This window comes from Hemiscyllium ocellatum, chromosome 15, assembly GCF_020745735.1.
Source record: "Hemiscyllium ocellatum isolate sHemOce1 chromosome 15, sHemOce1.pat.X.cur, whole genome shotgun sequence".
Classification (NCBI taxonomy): Eukaryota; Metazoa; Chordata; class Chondrichthyes; order Orectolobiformes; family Hemiscylliidae; genus Hemiscyllium; species Hemiscyllium ocellatum.
Genome location: NC_083415.1, coordinates 69,573,367 through 69,592,817, shown reverse-complemented (window position 1 = coordinate 69,592,817; position 19,451 = coordinate 69,573,367). Strand labels below are relative to the sequence as shown.

At 42.7% G+C, this 19,451-nt stretch overlaps 1 protein-coding gene across 1 annotated transcript in view; it reads left to right on the top strand.

Moving 5' to 3' along the window:
- Positions 1–19,451, top strand: part of ahcy (adenosylhomocysteinase) — a 110,604-nt gene that overhangs the window by 390 nt on the left and 90,763 nt on the right. The window contains exons 2-3 of the mRNA XM_060836607.1: positions 9,085–9,275; positions 16,492–16,567. Of these exons, the coding sequence (XP_060692590.1) occupies positions 9,085–9,275; positions 16,492–16,567 (267 nt within the window). The remainder of the gene's footprint in view (positions 1–9,084; positions 9,276–16,491; positions 16,568–19,451) is intronic.

Sequence of the window (19,451 nt, the reverse complement as noted above, 5' to 3'; positions counted from 1 at the left end):
GGGGGAGAGCAGGGGAAGAGAGGGGAGGGAAACGGTGGGGAGGGCAAGAGGGGAGGGAATGGAATAGGGCAGTAGTGAGCAGGGAGCGGGAATGGGGTGGAAGAGAGTGGGGAGGGAATGGGGGGGTGATAGAGGGGGTGGGATTGGGGAGAGAGATGGGGGTATGGCTGGAGGGGGGTTGATGTGGTGCGGGCCATTGGATGTGGTTGTGGGTGTGGTTGGGTGGGGTTGTAGGTTGGGGAGGGAGAGGTAATGTGGGGCGAGGGATGGAGGGAGAAGGTATGTGGACGGGGGTGGGCACGTTTGGGTGAGAAGACATGGAAGGAAAATGAATGTGGGGTAGAGGAGTGTGAGGGAATGTTGGAGCTGCGTCGAGGGAGAGACAGTGATTTTGTCGGGAGGGAATGATTGGTATTTTGCTGCGTGCGTCAGTCTTTTGTTTTGTATATGTAATTTTGTGTACCTTACACTCCATTTGTTGCAGCCTTGTTTGTGCAAGAAGTCTTGGGTGATTGTCTTCTAAATCAGTATATTTGTGTGTCAGCTACTAAGTGTAAGATGGGTTCATGTCAGAATCTGTGCTATTGTCATGAGTAGCATCAGATTTAACTTGGTTAGAAACAGTGACATCTGTTAAATGTTTGGATGTGGCCTTGAGCAGAGGCCTCCTGCACAGGTGTGACATAATCTAATCACCAGCTCGATGTCTGGCAGTATGAATTTGTGCAGAGAGCAGAGCCAGTGAGGACAATGTCTAAAACCATTAATCATTAATAGGCAGAGTACAGGTTGTACAGATTGTATTTAACCCATCCACTCTTGCACAATCCAAAATGAAATGAATATTGTTCAGTGCAATTCTGCCACTGAGCAGTACTTTCTGAACAATCTCGACCCTCCTAATAGCTTTGACAATCAGCCACGATAGTAACATGACTCATTTATGTTTGTTAGAAGCGACACTAATCTATTCCGTATAAACTAAAGGAATACATTTAAAACTTGTAGCTTTTTATAATTAATCAAAAGCCTACAATCCTTGTTCCTTTTTCCTATCGTAATGCCTTGACCGATCAGTCGACGTAGCCGTAGAATTGTGCAGCATGGAAATTGACTGGTCGAATTCATCCAGGCTGACCATGTAATCTAAATTAATCCAGTCCATTTGCCAGCATTTGGCCCATATCCCTTCTAAACCCTTCCTATTCATGCACCTATGAATGGATGGTGGCTCGGTGATTAGCACTGTTGCCTCAAAGCACATGGACCCGGGTTCGATTCCAGGCTCTGCCGACTGTGTGGAGTTTGCACGTTCTCCCCGTGTCTGCGTGGGTTTCCTCCAGGTGCTCCAGTTTCTTCCCACAATCCAAAGATGTGCGGGTTAGGGTTGGAATTGGCCATGCTAAATTGCCCATAGTGTTCAGGAGTGTGTAGGTTAGGCGTATTAGTCAGCAGTATATGTCAAGTAATAAGGTAATGGGTCTGGATGGGTTCTTCGGAGGGTCGATGTGGACTTGTTGGGCTGAAAGGCTTGTTTCCACACTGTAGGGATTTTATTCTATTCTAAATGTTGTAATTCACCAGTCTCCTCCACATCCTCCGGCAACTCTTTAGATCACTTTTATATCTTTCCCCTCATTAAATCTATGCCCTCCAGATTTGGATTCCCCAACCCTGGAAAAAAGACCTTGTCCATTCCCCTCATGAGTTTATAGATCTCTAAGATGACCCATCAGCATCCAATGTGCTGGGGAAAATATCTCCAGTCTATTTAGTGCGTCTATAATGCTCCAACTTTCCAACCCCACCAACCTCTTTTGTAAATCTTTTCTGCACCCTTGCTAAAGAAGTTCTTCTGGAATATAATTTACAATTGTTTTAAATTTGCCATTCTTACATTTGTCTTTTTGATTGCAAGAAAGAGCTGTGGCAATCTCTCTCTCACTCAAGTTCGGTGCTTCCAAGCTATTCTCTGTAAAATTGTTAGATCAAATAAAGATATTAGCCAATATATGAAATGTCTTGGCAATTAAAAATCATAGAATCCCTATGGTGTGAAAACAGGCCCTTCAGCCCAACAAGTCCACACCAACCCTCCGAAGAGTAACCCAGCCAGACTAATTCCCCTACCCTATTATCCATATTTACTGTTGGCTAATGCACCTAACCTACACATCCCTGAAATTTAGCATGGCCAATTCACCTAACCTGCACATCTTTGAATTGTGGGAGTAAGCTAGAGCATCCGGAGGAAACCTGGTTGCCCTTTGAGGCTGCTCTGCTATTCAGCATGATCGTGGCTGGTTCTCTAGCTCAACGTCATATTCCTGTTTTCTCTCTATACCTCTAAATGCCTTTAGAGTCTAAACATTTATTTATCTTTGTATTCAATGAACTTTTTTCCATAGCTTTTGTTAAGTAGAAATTTTCGTTAAGCAAGGGATCTTGGTCTGTGCTTTCTTTCAACCTGGATCTAAAATTAAATTTGGGAATTGTACTTTTTTAAATAAACTATTTATCTCTAGTGGTGACTATGGGAATAGTGCGGGTTGGTTTTCCATGTGCTGTCTAATGAAGCATGACACATGAGAAACCATTGAGGTGTCTGAGCCTGCATTCTCTGGAGTTTAGCAGAACAGAATGAGGTAATCTCTTAAGACTTAGAAAATTCTTAAAAGGGTGGACAGAAAGCATTTTTCTGTGACTACATGGTCTACACCAAGTGATTGTAACATAGAATCTAACATTCAGTTCGAGAATGAGGAACTTGTAACAGCAACAGCTGTTTAACTTAAAGGGAAGTACAATGAAATAATGATTGAACAAAGAAAAGTACAACACAAGAATAGACCCTTCATCCCACAGTCTATGTGCTGATCATGATGCCATTCTTGACTAATCACATCTGCCTGGACATGATCCTTATCCCTCCAATCTCCTCTTATTCACGAGTCTGTCTGAATGCCCCTTAGACACTGCTATCGTATCTACTTATACCACTTCCCTTGGCAGCACATTCCAGGTCCTTACTGCACTGTGCCAGGGGTTGGAAATTTTCTCACACATCTGTTTAACTTCTCCCTCTCGTCTTAAACTTATGCCCCCCACTATTTCTACTGTGGGAGGGGAAAAGACTCTAACCATCCTATCCATACCTCAGAATTTTCGATACTGAGGCCACCTCTCAGCCTTCAATGATCTAACAATCCAAGTTTGTCCAACCACTCCTCATAGCTAGTGCTCTCCAATCCGTGCAACATTCTGGTAAGCCTATTTTGCACCCTCCAAAGGCTCCATGTCTTTGTGTGGTGACCTGAACTGCACACAATCCTCCAAGTGTGGCCTAAATGAAGTTTCTACGGTTGCAACATGACTTGCCACCTTTTATATTCCGTTTCCCAACTGATGTGGGCAAGCGTGTTTGTGCCTTCTTTACCTCTTTATGCACTGGTCACTTTCAGGGAACTAGGGACTTGTACCCCAAGATTCCTCTGTATATCAATGCTCCTAATGATTCTGCCATTTACTGTTTACTTTTCTTTTTCATCAGACCTTTCAGAATGCTCAGTCCCTCACTAGTCTGGATATAATTCCACCTGTCATTTTTCCACCCTTCTTCCCAACTGATCGCTATCCTGCTGTATCCTTTGACAACCTCCTTCACTATCCATAACTCGTCCAGTTTTCATGAAGTCTGCAAGCTTACAAATCAGATTACTTGCAGTTTCATCCAAATTGGTCTCAGCACTGATCCTTGAAGAACAGCACTGGTCATAACCTCCAGTCAAATAATAACCCTCTGTCTTCTTTGACCAAGTCAACTTTGTATCCAACTTTCCAACTCACCATGGGTCCCACGTGACCTAATCTTCTGAACTCCCTACCATGCGTTTTGTCAAATACTTTGTTAGAGTCCACTGCCCTATTCTTATGAATCGTCTTTGTCGCTTCTTCAAAAAAAACCTATTCAAATTTGAGAGACGAGGCCTCCTCTGCACAAAGCCATCTGTTGCCATGCTGTATGGCTGACTGTAATTTGCGCACACTCTCCCACTGCCTATGTGAGTTTTTGCCAGATTCTCCAGTTTCTTCCCATAGTCCAAAGATGTGCAGGTTAGGTGAATTGGATGTGCTGAATCGCTCATAGAGCCCAGGCATTTGCAGATTAGGTAGGTTAGCCTTGGTGAATCTGGGAATAGGGTGGAGGGGGTTGGATCTGAGTGAGTTGCTCCTCAGAGGATCGGTGTAGACTCAATGCATGGAATGGCCTGTGCGTATTGATTTAAGGTTTATTCATCTGTATTCTTCTGGATTACCCTGTTGCCCTCCTTAAATAAAGGAACAGCATTAACAATTCTCTAGTCTTCTGGGACCTTAACCTGTGGCTTAAGAGGATATAAATATCTCTGTCAAGGCCCCAGCAATCTCCTCCCTTGCCCACCTCAGTACCCTGTGGTAGATCCCATCAGACCGTAGGAATTTATCTAATTTAATGTTTTTCAAGGCTCCCAACACTGCCACCCACCTTAATATCAGCATGCCTTAGAATTGAGCTTGTCCCTCCCTTATCTTACCACCATCAATGTTTTCTTGTTGAATACAAATGCAAAGTACTCACTGAGGACCTCATGCATTCCCTCTGCCTCCGTGCATGCATTCCCTTCTTTGTCCTTGAGTGGACCTATCCTCTTCGTGGTTACACTCTTGCTCCTAATATATGTATGAAATACCATGGGAGTTTCCTTAATACAACTTGCCAAGGGCATCTCATGGCCCACTTTAGCCCTCCTAATTCCTTATGTAACTTCTTTTCTGCTTTCTTACATGCCTCAAGGACCTTCTCTGATTTCGGTTTTGCTATATCTTAAATATGCATCTTTTTTTCTTTTTCAAATCTCCTGTCATCTAGGGTTCCTAAACCTTACCGTCTTTATCTTTCATCCTCACAGAGACATGCTGGTCCTGAACTCTGAAGTCCTTATCATTGTCAATATTGGGGAAGTTACAGGAACCCTGTTGTTTGAGTTAGCTAAAGTAGACTTGACAGGTAGATTAGCAGGAAAGATGGTAAACAAGTAGTAGCAGGCATTTAAGTAGGTAATTCTTGACTCAACAAAAATATATCCTGGTAAGGAAGAAAGATTCTGAAAGGAATAAAGTAACCAAGGAAGTTAAGGAGAGTATAAAATTTTTAAAAGGCCAAAATCAGTGGTAGCCCTAAAGACTGGGATAAATTCAGAATGTAGCAAAGGAGGACCACTAAGATTATATAGGTAGGAAAAAAGGTCACTAATGAGGAATATAAAAACTGACAATAAGACCTCTTTTAAATATATAAAAAGGAAGAGAGGCCAAAGTGAACATCCTCTCCTGAGAAATTAGTCTGGGAAGGTAGTAATGGGGAGCAAGGAAATGAAGAATTCAACAGATATTTTGCAACAATATTTACAGTGGAAGATGCTTCAAATATTCCATTAATACTAAACATGGGGGTGTGGGGAGAAATTGAGTGCCAACATCACTAGAGAAATAGTAATTGACAAACAGATACGGCGAATGGTAAAGTTCCCTGGCCCTGATGATTGCACCTCAAAGTAGCATAACAAGTGAAAAGACAGTGCTAAAAGAAGTAGATACAGAGAACGTGGATGTATTGCTTGTAATTTTCCAAATATCTGTGGACTCTGGAAAAGTACTGAAGGAAAACTGTCAGTGACACTCCTATTCAAAAAATGAGGAAGGCATAAGTGAGTGACGATATGCTGATTGGTCTAGCATCTATTGTTGGAAAAGTATTTGAATCAATGATTAAGGCAGTAAAAACAGTATATTTGGAAAGTCATAATCTAATCAAGCAGAGTCAGCATGCCTTCATGACAGGGAAGTTGTCTGACTAATTTGTGTTTCAAGGAAGTCTTGGCAAGAGTGGCTAATGAGGAACCACTGGATATTTGGTATTTGGACTTACAGAAGACATTCGATAAGGTACCTCACAAAAGGTTAAGTTGTAAGAGCCCATGGTTGAAGGACGTACATTCGCCGGATGTAGAAATGGTCAGGTTACAGCAAGTGATGAGAAGTTCTTTTTCAGGTTGGCAATCTGTGACCACAACAGTTTACAATATATATAAATGACTTGGAGAAAGGAAGCAAATGTACTATCATAATTGCTCTGTGGGCAATAAATGTGTTTCAAATTTCCAGGTGGCATGGGTGCAAAGGCAAGTTGCAAGAAGAATCTAGAGTGATTTTAATAGGTTTAGTAAAGGAACAAGAAGTTGGCAAATAGTGAGGATGTGGATGGCTGAAGGAGCTGTACAAAATGGCTTCTGCATTGTTAAATAGCACTGAAACAAGAAACCACAGACTGATGTAGATCCGATTAATTGCAGATCTAATGGTTTAACCACAAAGCAGGACAAAGGCGATTCTAAGAAAGATTATTTACAAGAAATCGTCTAAGCTAAGGCAAAAATGCATGCAGGTCTTGCACGATTTGATTGGTTGTTACAATGCGATCATACTCCATGCCTGACTATGAACAATGTATATAAACCCTATGCAAACTCTGTAGGTCATCGGGTTCTTTTGGTGGTCTAGGAGTACTCCTACTTCCGGGCTGATCAGAGTCTACCAATCTGGCTGTATCAAAGAATAAGCGATTTGTTTATGTGATTGAGAAAGTCATTTATAGGTGCGTTTATTGACTGACTGCGGAACTGACACGCACACCCACCCACCTCATCCCCAGGAGTTCAGATCTTCAAGAGTATCGTGGGAAAGTTTGAATTTCTTAATTTTGGAAGAGAACAAAATAATAATATTAAATGGAGGGAAACTGCAGAAAGCTGCAACACAAAAGAATATGGGTTATTTGTGTGTGAAGCATAGAATGAGCAACAAAAATTATAGCACACAGGTACTGCTGGTGATCGGGAAGGCTAACTGAATGATGACACTTATTTCATTGGGGTTGGACTATGAATAGAGAAATGTTGTTACAGCTGACAAGGGGCTGCAGTGCAGTGAGCAGTTTTGGTCCCCTTTTCATGATGGCGACATTGCTGACTAGGTCAGCATTTATTGCTCACAAGGCAGTTAAGAATCAACCACATTGCTGTGGGTCTTGTTGCATGTAGGCCAGACCAGGTAACGATGGCAGATTCCTTCCCAAAAGAGAAATAGATGGGTTTTTTCAACAATTGACAATGGATTCATGGCCATCAGTAGACTGTTCATTCCAGATAATTGTTGAATTTTGCAATCTGCCATCTGTCAAGGTGAGATTTGAACTCTAGTACCCAAAGATTTATCTGGGCCTCTGGATTAACAGTCCAGTGATAATACAATTAGGTCCTTGCCTTAGAAAATTTAAAGAAAGGTATTATTCCATCAGAGGCAGTGAATCATACCTGTTAAAGAGGAATGATCTTGTCAGCAAAGGTTAAAACAATTTGGGAATCTGCTCATTGCAATTTAGAAGAATGAGAAATCATGTAATTGAAGCATTGAATTCCTAAGGGGCTTGACATGCTAAGTGCTGAGAGGATGTTTCCTCTCCATTTGACACTAGAGGCATCATCTCAGAATTTAAGACTGAGGTGAAGAATTTGTTTTGAGGGTTGTGTTTTTGGATCTCCTCGCCACAGAAAGCTGTGGGGGTCAGAGTTCATGTGTATATTTATGGCTGAGATAATTAGATCCTTGATTAGAAAGGAATCAAGGTTTTTGGGGAAAGGGCAGTAAAGTGGACGTGAGGAAATTTAGATTAGCTGTGATTTTATTGAATGGTGGAGCAGGCAAGAGGGACTGACTAGTGTGGTACAACAGGGATCAATGCTAGGACACCTGTGTTAATGATTTAGATGAGGGTACTAAATGTAATATACTAAAAATAATATCTGTGTGAAAGGATGAACTATGAGAAAGATGCAGAGATGTTGTAATGTGATTCTCACAGGCTGTGTGCGCGCAAGTGCACGGTGGATGCAGTATAATGTGAATAAATGGTGACAAAAATAGGGTGACAGGTTTTTATTTGAATGTCAGGAATAAGGATGTCTTGTTGAAATTGTGCAGGGCCATAGTGAGACCCACTTAATGTATGCGCAGTTTTTGTCTCCTTATCTGAAGAGGGAATGGAGCGATGGTTTACCTAATTGATTCCTGGGATGACAGGACTGATACATGAAGTAATGCCTGCTATCCCTGATCAAACCATGTAACTCAGAGGAGATTAATTCTGTCCTTCTGAATTTTCCTCAATTTCCCTACTGTTGAGCGATTCACTGGTCTTTAATTCTGTTCTTTATCTCTTGAAAACTGGAACTAATTGTAAATAGAATGGAAGAAAATGGTGAGGAGCAGCTCCTCCACATCACACTGGTTCTGTGCATGCTGTTGATTGGTTTGAGTAACGAACGAGATATCTGGGACAGGGCGTGGTAAGGTCTGGAGCTAAAGACTATCGCCTGGATCCAGCTGTCATTTGATAGATACTGGAGGGAAAGTAAAGGGTTGGATTTTGCTGTGTTGGCCACCTACCAGTTACATTGTGATGGGAAAGCTGCAGTCTGTTATGACAGGTACAAGAGAGCTCATAATGAATCAGGGAATGATGGAAATTCTAAGATTAGGTTGATGGGGGCCTTCACTATCACTAACCTGTAATCAGAGTGGGACAGGAGTATAGTCTCGTTATTTTGTTTCCCTGTCAATATCAAGTGATCAGTTTTAATTATTTGACCATACTGTAGCAGCTTTGTATGACTGAGTGACTGACTTGCTAGGCTATTTGAGTGCACCACATTTCCATGGACCAGAATGTAGGCTAGATTAGGTAAAGCTGTCAGATTTCCTGTCCTTTCAGATGTCAGTCAACCTGATGGGATTTTCCACAATTAATGGTTTATGACATTATTGAAACCGGCTTTCACTTCCAGATCTGTTAATGTAAGTTTTGAATTTACCAACTGTCATTTTGTGATTTGAACTAGTGTCCCTCTGGCATTAGTTTGGTTCTCAGGATTGCCAATTTGTCTGTACATGTTGATTTTGTCTGAACCTTGTTTCTCTGCATTATAGCTGACATCACTTTGGCCGATTGGGGTCGTAAGGCGATTGAGATTGCAGAGAATGAGATGCCTGGTTTGTTGATGATGAGGAAGATACATGGGGCTTCTAAACCATTGAAAGGAGCCCGGATCGCAGGCTGCCTCCATATGACTCTTCAGTCTGCTGTATTAATTGAAACCTTGACAGCACTTGGCGCAGAGGTATTGTCAGAATAAATTGAATGTCCAAAAAGTCTTAATATAAAGTGTAAATTCAAGGTTTGTCTAAAGATTTGTAGCTTAGCTGCTGGTTTTTGTGCTTGTGGGTATATTCACCTAACAGACAAACGACGTGACGAGGACATGCCGAGAATTAACTCCCTAGCCATGCTACCTTACATAAAAACCATCTTGAAACTGACAACCAGACTTCTCCGATCCCTGGGATTCATGACAGCCCATAAACCGACAGCTGCACTTAGCAACTCACCAGGGCAAAAGACCTGATATCCGTCATGTGCAAGACGAATATAATTTACAAGATTCCGTGAAAAGACTGTATGAAATATTAGATAGGGTAAACAGGCAGGCAACTAACAATTCACATCCCTGAAGTAGCCACTAAACGCTGCGACCAACTGTGCCTAGTAGCCGTACATAGATGACTGACCACCAGTTCAACTGGGGCAAAACTATCACAGGACAAGCCAAACCGAGGGCAGACCGAGAATTCCTAGAAGCATGGTACTCATCCACGGACTCTTATCAACAAGCACGTTGACTGGGACCCAATATACCGGTCACTACAATGAGCAACTGAAACTGGCAACTGGAAGCAGCTGAAACAGAAACAAAAATTCCAGAAGTGGCAACAAAGCAGTGCATCACAGGATGCACCAAAGCACTGAATATGTCACCTAGACAGGGGACAAAACATTTGCAAATCAGCTTCCCAGCTCCACAAACGTATCCACACCACAAGAGTGTAAATTATCCAAGTCAACAGCATACCTCCATTTCATTGAACTTAGAAATGGTTACGAAATGTCTGAGAACGAACCTACCAACTTAGTGAGCAAATTTCCTGAGCTGCCTGAGGAAGAAGAGAAATAAGTCCAGGAGAGGCTTTGGTCATTTAGCCCCAGGAATTTGATGTTCTCAACCTCTGCTCCATTGATATAAAGGGAGGTGTATTCTCCTTTCTTTCTAAAGTTAATGATCAGTTCTTTAATTTTGTTGACATTGAGAGAGAGGTTATCATTGCACTACGTCACCTGAGTGGTAACTACCTCCATGTGCAAATACCCCCTCAGTTGCATTGTCCACGGTCTCAAACAACGCAGCCCTAACAAATGTGTGTTCTTCAGACTTTACCTTCAGCTTATGCTTCCTCTTTTTTGAGGTATCTGTATGTCATCATTTTGGGCCTTTTCATTCCAGCTGACTATTACTGTTTTAAAGTCAGTTTCTCGATGGATTATGTTTGTGTCTTATAAACGACCTGGATGAGGATGTAGAAGGGTGGGTTAGTAAATTTGCAGACGGCACTAAGGTCGGAGGAGTTGTGGATAGTGACAAAGGATGTTTGTAGTTTAGAGACATAGATAAGCTGCAGAGCTGGGCTGAGAGGTGGCAAATGGAGTTTAATGCGGACAAGTGTGAGGTGATTCACTTTGTTCGGAGTAACTGGAATGCAAAGTACTGGGCTAATGGCAAGATTCTTGGTTGTGTAGATGAGCAGAGAGATCTGTGTCCAGGTACAGAGATCCTTGAAAGTTGCCATCCAGGTTGACAGGGTTGTTAAGGTAAAAAGTGAGGTCTGCAGATGCTGGAGATCACAGTTGAAAATGTGTTGCTGGTTAAAGCACAGCAGGTTAGGCAGCATCCAAGGAATAGGAAATTCAACGTTTCGGGCATAAGCCCTTCATCAGGAATGAGGAGAGGGTGCCAGGCAGGCTAAGATAAAAGGTAGGGAGGAGGGACTTGGGGGAGGGGCGATGGAGATGTGATAGGTGGAAGGAGGTCACGGTGAGGGTGATAGGCCGGAGTGGGTTGGGGGGGGGGGGGGCGGAGAGGTTAGGAAGAAGATTGCAGGTTAGGAGGGCGGTGCTGAGTTGAGGGAACCGACTGAGACAAGATGGGGGGAGGGGAAATGAGGAAACTGGAGAAATCTGAGTTCATCCCTTGTGGTTGGAGGGTTTCCAGGCGGAAGATGAGGCGCTCTTCCTTCAACCGTCATGTTGTTATATTTTGCCGGTGGAGGAGTCCAAGGACCTGCACGTCCTCGGTGGAGTGGGAGGGAGAGTTAGTGTTGAGCCACGGGGTGGTTGGGTTGGTTGGTCCGGGCGTCCCTGAGGTGTTCTCTGAAGCGTTCCGCAAGTAAGCGGCCTGTCTCCCAATGTAGAGGAGGCCACATCGGGTGCAGCGGATGCAATAGATGATGTGTGTGGAGGTACAGGTGAACTTGTGGCGGATATGGAAGGATCCCTTGGGGCCTTGGAGGGAAGTGAGGGAGGTGGTGTGGGCGCAAGTTTTACATTTCCTGCGGTTGCAGGGAAGGTGCCGGGAGTGGAGGTTGGGTTGGTGGGGGCTGTGGACCTGAGGAGGGAGTCACGAAGGGAGTGGTCTTTGCAGAATGCTGATAGGGGAGGGGAGGGAAATATATCCCTGGTGGTGGGGTCCGTTTGGAGGTGGCGGAAATGACGGCGGATGATACGCTGACAATTCCTTCACCTCCGCCGCATCTGCTCCCAGGAGGACAAGTTCCAACACCGCACAGCCCAGATGGCCTCCTTCTTCAAGGACCGCAGATTCCCCCCAAACGTGATCGACGATGCCCTCCACCGCATCTCCTCCACTTCCCGCTCCTCCGCCCTTGAGCCCCACTCCTCCAACCGCCACCAAGACAGAACCCCACTGATTCTCACCTACCACCCCACCAACCTCCGTATACAGCGTATCATCCGCCGTCATTTCCGCCACCTCCAAACGGACCCCACCACCAGGGATATATTTCCCTCCCCTCCCCTATCAGCGTTCCGTAAAGACCACTCCCTTCGTGACTCCCTCCTCAGGTCCACAGCCCCCACCAACCCAACCTCCACTCCCGGCACCTTCCCTGCAACCGCAGGAAATGTAAAACTTGCGCCCACACCTCCTCCCTCACTTCCCTCCAAGGCCCCAAGGGATCCTTCCATATCCGCCACAAGTTCACCTGTACCTCCACACACATCATCTATTGCATCCGCTGCACCCGATGTGGCCGCCTCTACATTGGGGAGACGGGCCGTTTACTTGCGGAACGCTTCAGAGAACACCTCGGACGCCCGGACCAACCAACCCAACCACCCCGTGGCTCAACACTTTAACTCTCCCTCCCACTCCACCGAGGACATGCAGGTCCTTGGACTCCTCCACCGGCAAAACATAACAACATGGTTGGAGGAAGAACGCCTCATCTTCCACCTGGGAACCCTTCAACCACAACGGATGAACTCAGATTTCTCCAGTTTCCTCATTTCCCCTCCCCCCACCTTGTCTCAGTCGCTTCCCTCAACTCAGCACCGCCCTCCTAACCTGCAATCTTCTTCCTAACCTCTCCGCCCCACCCCACTCCGGCCTATCACCCTCACCTTGTCCTCCTTCCACCTATCACATCTCCATCGCCCCTCCCCCAAGTCCCTCCTCCCTACCTTTTATCTTAGCCTGCCTGGCACCCTCCCCTCATTCCTGATGAAGGGCTTATGCCCGAAACGTTGAATTTCCTATTCCTTGGATGCTGCCTAACCTGCTGTGCTTTAACCAGCAACACATTTTCAAGGGTTGTTAAGAAGGCTTTTATTAATAGAGAGATCGAGTTCCGGAACCATGAGGTTATGCTACAGCTGCACAAAACACTAGTGCGGCCGCACTTGGAGTACTATGTACAGTTCAGGTCACCGCATTATTAAAAAGGATGTGGCAGCTTTGGAAAGGGTGCAGAGGAGGCTTACTAGGATGTTACCTGGTATGGAGGAAGGTCTTATGAGAAAAGGCTGAGTGACTTGAGGCTGTTTTGTTGGAGAGAAGAAGGTTGAGAGGTGACTTAATAGAGACATATAAGATAATCAGAGGGTTAGATAGGATGGACAGGGAGAGCCTTTTTCCAAGAATGGTGATGGCGAGCACGAGGGGGCATAGCTTTAAATTGAGGGGTGATAGATATAGGGCAGATGTCAGAGGTAGTTTCTTTACTCAGCAGTGAGGGTATGGAATGCTTTGCCTGCACCGGCAGTAGATTTGCCAACTTTAAGTACATTTAAGTCGTCATTGAACAAGCATATGGACGTACATAGAATAGTGTAGGTTAGATGGGCTTTTCAAATTGGTATGACAGGTCGGTGCAACATCGAGGGCCGAAGGGCCTGTACTGCTGTAATGTTCTATTGTTGAAACTTTGTGTTCTTCCAGGCCACACTAATCCTTTTGTCAAGTAGGTTCTACACTGACACAGGCGCACACTACACTTTCAAAATTACCATGGATTCCCAAAAAGCAAGCTAAATTCAAAGTGTCCCCAGATCTCGAGCTCCAGGGAATGAAAATACGAATATTACACAAAACATTTAACCAATGAACAAAGCTGCAGTCAAACCAGATCACAAGAAGTTAACACTTAGTTCAGAGAATGCAGCACCAAAAGCTTGGTGATATATCTCACTCACTTATCAACATTTTCTAGCTTGCTTCATATTTGTTTAATTTTTATTTTGTTCATTACTTGTAAAGAGAATGAGGCAATATTTAATACCTGCAGATACTCAGTTTCCAGCTTTGATCACTCTGGATCTATGTCTCTGTAATCATGATTATATTGTATGTTTTCACAACTGTTTGTGTTAATTCAATTTTATTGCAAATGATCATGTTCAGGTATATTTTAAACTTACTTTCTTGGACTTTTTTGTACTCCAACCATACGTGCTGAGAGCCATTGTTTCCTGTGCCCTCCACTTTTGCTTTTTACTTTTGTATCTTTCATTTCCATCTTTGTTACCCTCACTTTTGTATCCCTGCACATGTTCCCATCTTGCTAGGAGTTGGGTTCTGCATGTGGCCATCTCCTCACAACTCTCACCCACTGACCAGAGCAAACATGCTACAATCTGTTCTCCAATTCCTGATCTTGTTAACATGTGGCATCGGGACTAATCCTGAGTTTACTACTTTTGATGTCTTATTTTTAAGTTCATTATTCTCGTTCTCTAAATTGTTGGGTTATGTACTTGTTCTGTGATCTGTAGATGAGTGGAACTAGAACAACATTGCACTCTTCCTGCCTTCGATGCAAAGCACTCCATCCTCTTGCAATAAAGGCTAATGTTCCATTTGCTTTAATTGTGATATGTGTTGACTTTTTTGATTTGCGGACCAGGGCACCTGGTCTCTTCAATTTGCTGACAATGCAATAAGTCTGCCTGCCATCCAAGTCATTAATATAGTTAGATATTTGAGGCTGATCCCTGTGGCAGTCCAAAAATAACTCATTTATCCTAGTTGTTTCTTTACTGTTAGTCAATGCTGTACCCGTTCCAGTCTATCACTTACAGTGCCGTGAGCTTTGATCTTCTCCAGTGATCTTTTGTGTGGCATTTTTATCAAATGTCTATTGGAAATACCTTACATACGATGGTTCACCTTTATCCGCCCTGCTTATATCATGAAAGGTCTCCAATTAACTTATAAAGCACAATTTTACTTCCACACAATCAAAATCAACATGGTTTAATGATTTTATAAATGTCCTATTATTAGCTCAATAATGAGAAAATTCTGTAATCCAGTGATAGATGACAGATTGACTGGCCATCCATCTCCATCCTTTATTGAAGGGACATGGCAACATTTTTCATGTACTGCTGTCCAGAACTGTCATGATTTTGAATACTCCTATTAGTTTACCTCTCCACATTCCCTTCCCTAAGGAGAGCAACCCGTCCAAGCTATCCATGCAACTGAAATCTCCTATCATGTTTTTTGGAATTAAGAAAATGAATAGTCCTATACAGTTGATACACAAAAGATTCTGAAGGGCTGACAGATTGTTTGCAGCTCAGGAAATCTGAAACACAGATTTGGGCTGATCATTTAGGACTGAGACAGAGAAATTTCTTCAATTGTGTTAGGATTCTATGGAATTCTCTATTTCAAAGTTAGTGTTCCATTGCTGAACAAATTTCAGGCTAAGTTTCATGAATGGCAGCTCATCTCCTGCCTTTCCTTGTATCTCTGCACATTTCAATCCCAATAATTGTCCAGTTCTATCATATACCTCACTTGAACCTTGTTCCATGGTGTTTTCATACTCCAACTAGTATGAGAAAGCTACTCAGATCACCCTTGCTTTGTTAACACATTGCCTTAAATCTGTGCCCTCGCATTCTTTTGTTAACAAACAGTAGCATCTCCCTATCAGCTCTATCCAACTTATTTGTGAAATTGAAGACCTTTATCTAATCTCCCCTCAACCATCTACTCTCCAAGGAGAACACATAACCATGGAAACTAGGAGCAGGCTTAGGCCATTTGCCTCTTCAAACCTGCTCTTCCACTCATTGGGATCATAGCTGATCCATATATATGCCATGCTCCTGCTTTCTCCACAAAGCTCTTAATGCCTTCTAAATCTAAACATGGATCTAACCTTTTCAGAGTTGAAGCCAGAGAACAGTACTGAATGTCAGAATAGATTCAACAGGCCAAATTGTCACCACCTATTTCTTCTGTTCTTTTGTCCATAAGCCATCCTTGTAAATATTTCCTGTATTCTCTTCAGTGCCTTCAGCTTTTGTTAAGATTGATGCCTGAATTTGAATAAAGTAGTCACGTTGAGGCCCGCCCAGTGTTTCTAAACGCCCAGTGTAACTTCAGTGCTTTTGTACTCTGATTTTCTTTATGGAGTGCAGAATCCCAATTACTTTCATTAACTGCTTTCTCAACCAGCCGTGCCACCTTTCTGTGTACCTATCCTGCCAGGTCCCTCTGCTCTTGTATCCCTTCAGGGTGTCCTTTTAATGTTTGAGAACAAATTACAAGCAAAAATAGTATTGTGGATACTAGAAATCTGGATAAGTCATGTTGGACTTAAAATGTTACTTTGTTTCTACCTCCACAGATTTAGCCAGACCTGCTAAGTCTCAGCAGTGCTTTATTTTCTTTTAGTCATTAGAGTGTATAAACATTCAGTTCAATTCATGGTGTTAAATAGATCTTCAGATACATATACTGAGGAATTTCCTTCTGAGACATGAAGGACTTTCAGTTTGGGATATTTAAATCGCTAATCGAATCCTGTATTGGTGACCAGACGATTAGTGATTATTCCTTTGTCATGTGCTATTGACTTATGTAAATTGAAGTCCACATTGTTATTGTAACTAAAGTCTTGATCTCATTTCAGGTCCAATGGTCGAGCTGCAATATTTTTTCTACTCAGGATCATGCAGCTGCAGCAATTGCCAAATCTGGAGTTCCTGGTCAGTATAATGATACATTTATACTTCCATCCTGTATGCAAAGAATAATAAATAGGAGGGGACAGATTACTGATGGATGGCATAGGCACAAGTTAAACGATACTGTTATCACTGGGACTTCACTGAAGCACACTTGGTAACTTTTGATTTTAAAACAATACGGCATAATGTTTACCCATTTAAACTTAACTATTTGCTTTTATACAGCTATTTGGATTCACATCTAGGTTTAAATACTTTTCCAGTGATGGGTGGGCATAGATTGCCTATGAAAATAGCAGTGCCGCCAGCTGCCCAGCTTGCAACTTTGTAGGATTTTCTGCTCCACTAATGTTTAGCTTGTCTAGCTACCACTATTACCTGACCAATCACAGGAGAGCATTCAATCTATTGCCCCTGTTGTTTATTTGATCGTACGGAACTTGAGCATTGTTGAATGTAGGAGCATTTCTTCCAGCTGAGATTGAGACTCAGGAGGCAGGCTGGATTCTGGCCAGTGGAAAATTTTTATTCAAGCAGAAACCACTTAATGCAGAGGGAGGGCCAAAAGATCTTCCCTGAATCTGGCCTTGACATGAGAAATCAATTTTTCCCTTTATCTTCTGATCTGAGAAAAATTGATCAATGTCAAGAAAGATGACATGCTCTGAATTTAGAATAAAAAGCAGTGTTTTATACACTTTAACAATCATAAATAATATGATCACTAAGCTTGTCTGTCTTACTTTGTATATCCAATCGCGAGAAACAGCTAGTCAATGATGGGCATTGCATGGACAATCTCGGGTTTGCATGATCGCATAATTTTTAACAGACACTGTAATCTCTCTGCCTTGGGATCTTTCTATGCATCATATTCATTCACATTCCAAAGTACTCCTTCAGATCTATCTCAGGCTGCCTTATCTCTTTGAATTATTAGACATTGTATTCTATTTTGTCAAATTCGGTTGCTCCTGTTATTTCCCACTATCCTAATTGTGTGTACAAATACAAAAGACAGTTAGTTTAACTTATTTGCTTTAAGATTTGTAGTAATTTCTGCTATAGTGTAAAGTAATGAAGTACTTCTACTGTCAAGACTTGATTAATGGGCTGTGAACAATATATTTTGTTCAAGCGTATAAATCTTTTCCAAAAGCTAGTTAACTTTGTACTAGGATTAAATGCTTTCCTTTAATATCTATTTTTAATGTTGAAAACTACCCTTTACTAGAACCTATTTCTTAATATTCTAAGTTATTTCAAGAAACAAAGTACTGTAAGGTAACTTTAGCTGTTGCAGCCTCAGCTGTTATAAGGCGTTAATGGCCTGTATCTGGCAGCTGGTGTCTGTTCATTTACTGGGACGATTACCCTTTAATGTGGCTGGAGTTCCTCATTTATTGGACTTTAGGTGGTCTTAACAAACTGTTTCACATGGGAACAGGCTGCGTCCTTTTTACTGTCCTTGGAGTGGCTTGCTCGGTTGTTTCAATGTGTTTTACTCTGAGAGCAGGCTGTTTTGCTTAGTTTCTTGTCTGCCATTTTGTTTTAAATCCTGCTGTTCAATTCTGTTTTCCACTTATCGGCCATTTTTTTGTAACAGACATGAGCCATTCTATTCTGACCAGGTACAGGCCACCCTGCATTGAGAGGATGTATTTTCTTAAAGTTTTCAATTTTCTATTCATCAGGACAATTCGCAAGAACACCAATATGCAGTGAAAACAACCATTTGTACGACACGGGTAGTGCTGATTGGTTAGCAAATGGGGTCTGATGGGTAGAAGTATGCCTCTGAGAATGTATCCATTAATATTAATTGACAAAACAGTCAGGATTTGGTTACAATTTAAACCAAACAAGTTGACTCTTGTTAGCCATGGCTTTGCCCTGATAAATGAAATAGTGAATGGTTGTCTGACTTCTCCCCCCCCCTGTTGAAACAAGTGTGTTCCTTGTAATGGTTGTCAACATAATTTACATGTCAAGATGATCCAGCAAATGTCATCCAATTTTTACCACTTCATAACCCTTCACCTACAACTCTGTAGCTTCATCCTTTTTATGTATTACTATCTATGTTTAAAGTTCCTGTCAAATCTGCTTTTACACTGACTGAAAGTGCACAATCTCACTTTTTTAACCCTCTGGTTCTTTTGCTGATGTTTAGAGATGTTTAGCTGTTTAGATACCTATAGTGTGGAAACAGGCCCTTCGGCCCAACAAGTCCACACCGACCCTCCGAAGAGAAACCCACCCCCTTTATTTACTCCTGACTAATCCATCTAACACTATGGGCAATCTAGTATGGCCAATTCACCTAATCTGCACAGCTTTGGACTATGGGAGGAAACCCACGCAGACACGGACAGTGTTCAAACTCCACACACAGTTGCCCGAGGTGGGAATTGAACCTAGGTCCCTGGTGCTGTGAGGCAGCAGTGCTAACCACTGAGCCACCGTGCCGTCCCTAATAATTTAAACCATTTCTAAACTTAATTCCCATGACATGGTCATCACTGAGCAGAATTTATTGCCCTTTAGATGCTAGTGTAAGTTGCTGCCTTCAGCCACTGCAGTCCATGGTGTAGATGCACCCACAGTGCTGTTAGAGAGAGTGTTCCAAAATTTTTGAGACAACAGCAACAAACCTTGCCAGTATGCTTCCAAGTCAAGATAGTGAGAGACATGAGGGGAACTTGCAGGTGGGGAACTTGCAGGTGGGGGGCTGTTCCCATGCATCTGCCCTTGTTTTTCTGTGGAATAGAGAATGGAGCCTTGGTGAGTTACTGTAGAACAGTGGGTGGATGTATGTTCATACAGCTGTGCATTGGTGGAAGAAATGAATGTTTGTAGTGTGGAGCAGGCCAAGGCTGCTTGGTCCTACAGGGTGTCTATC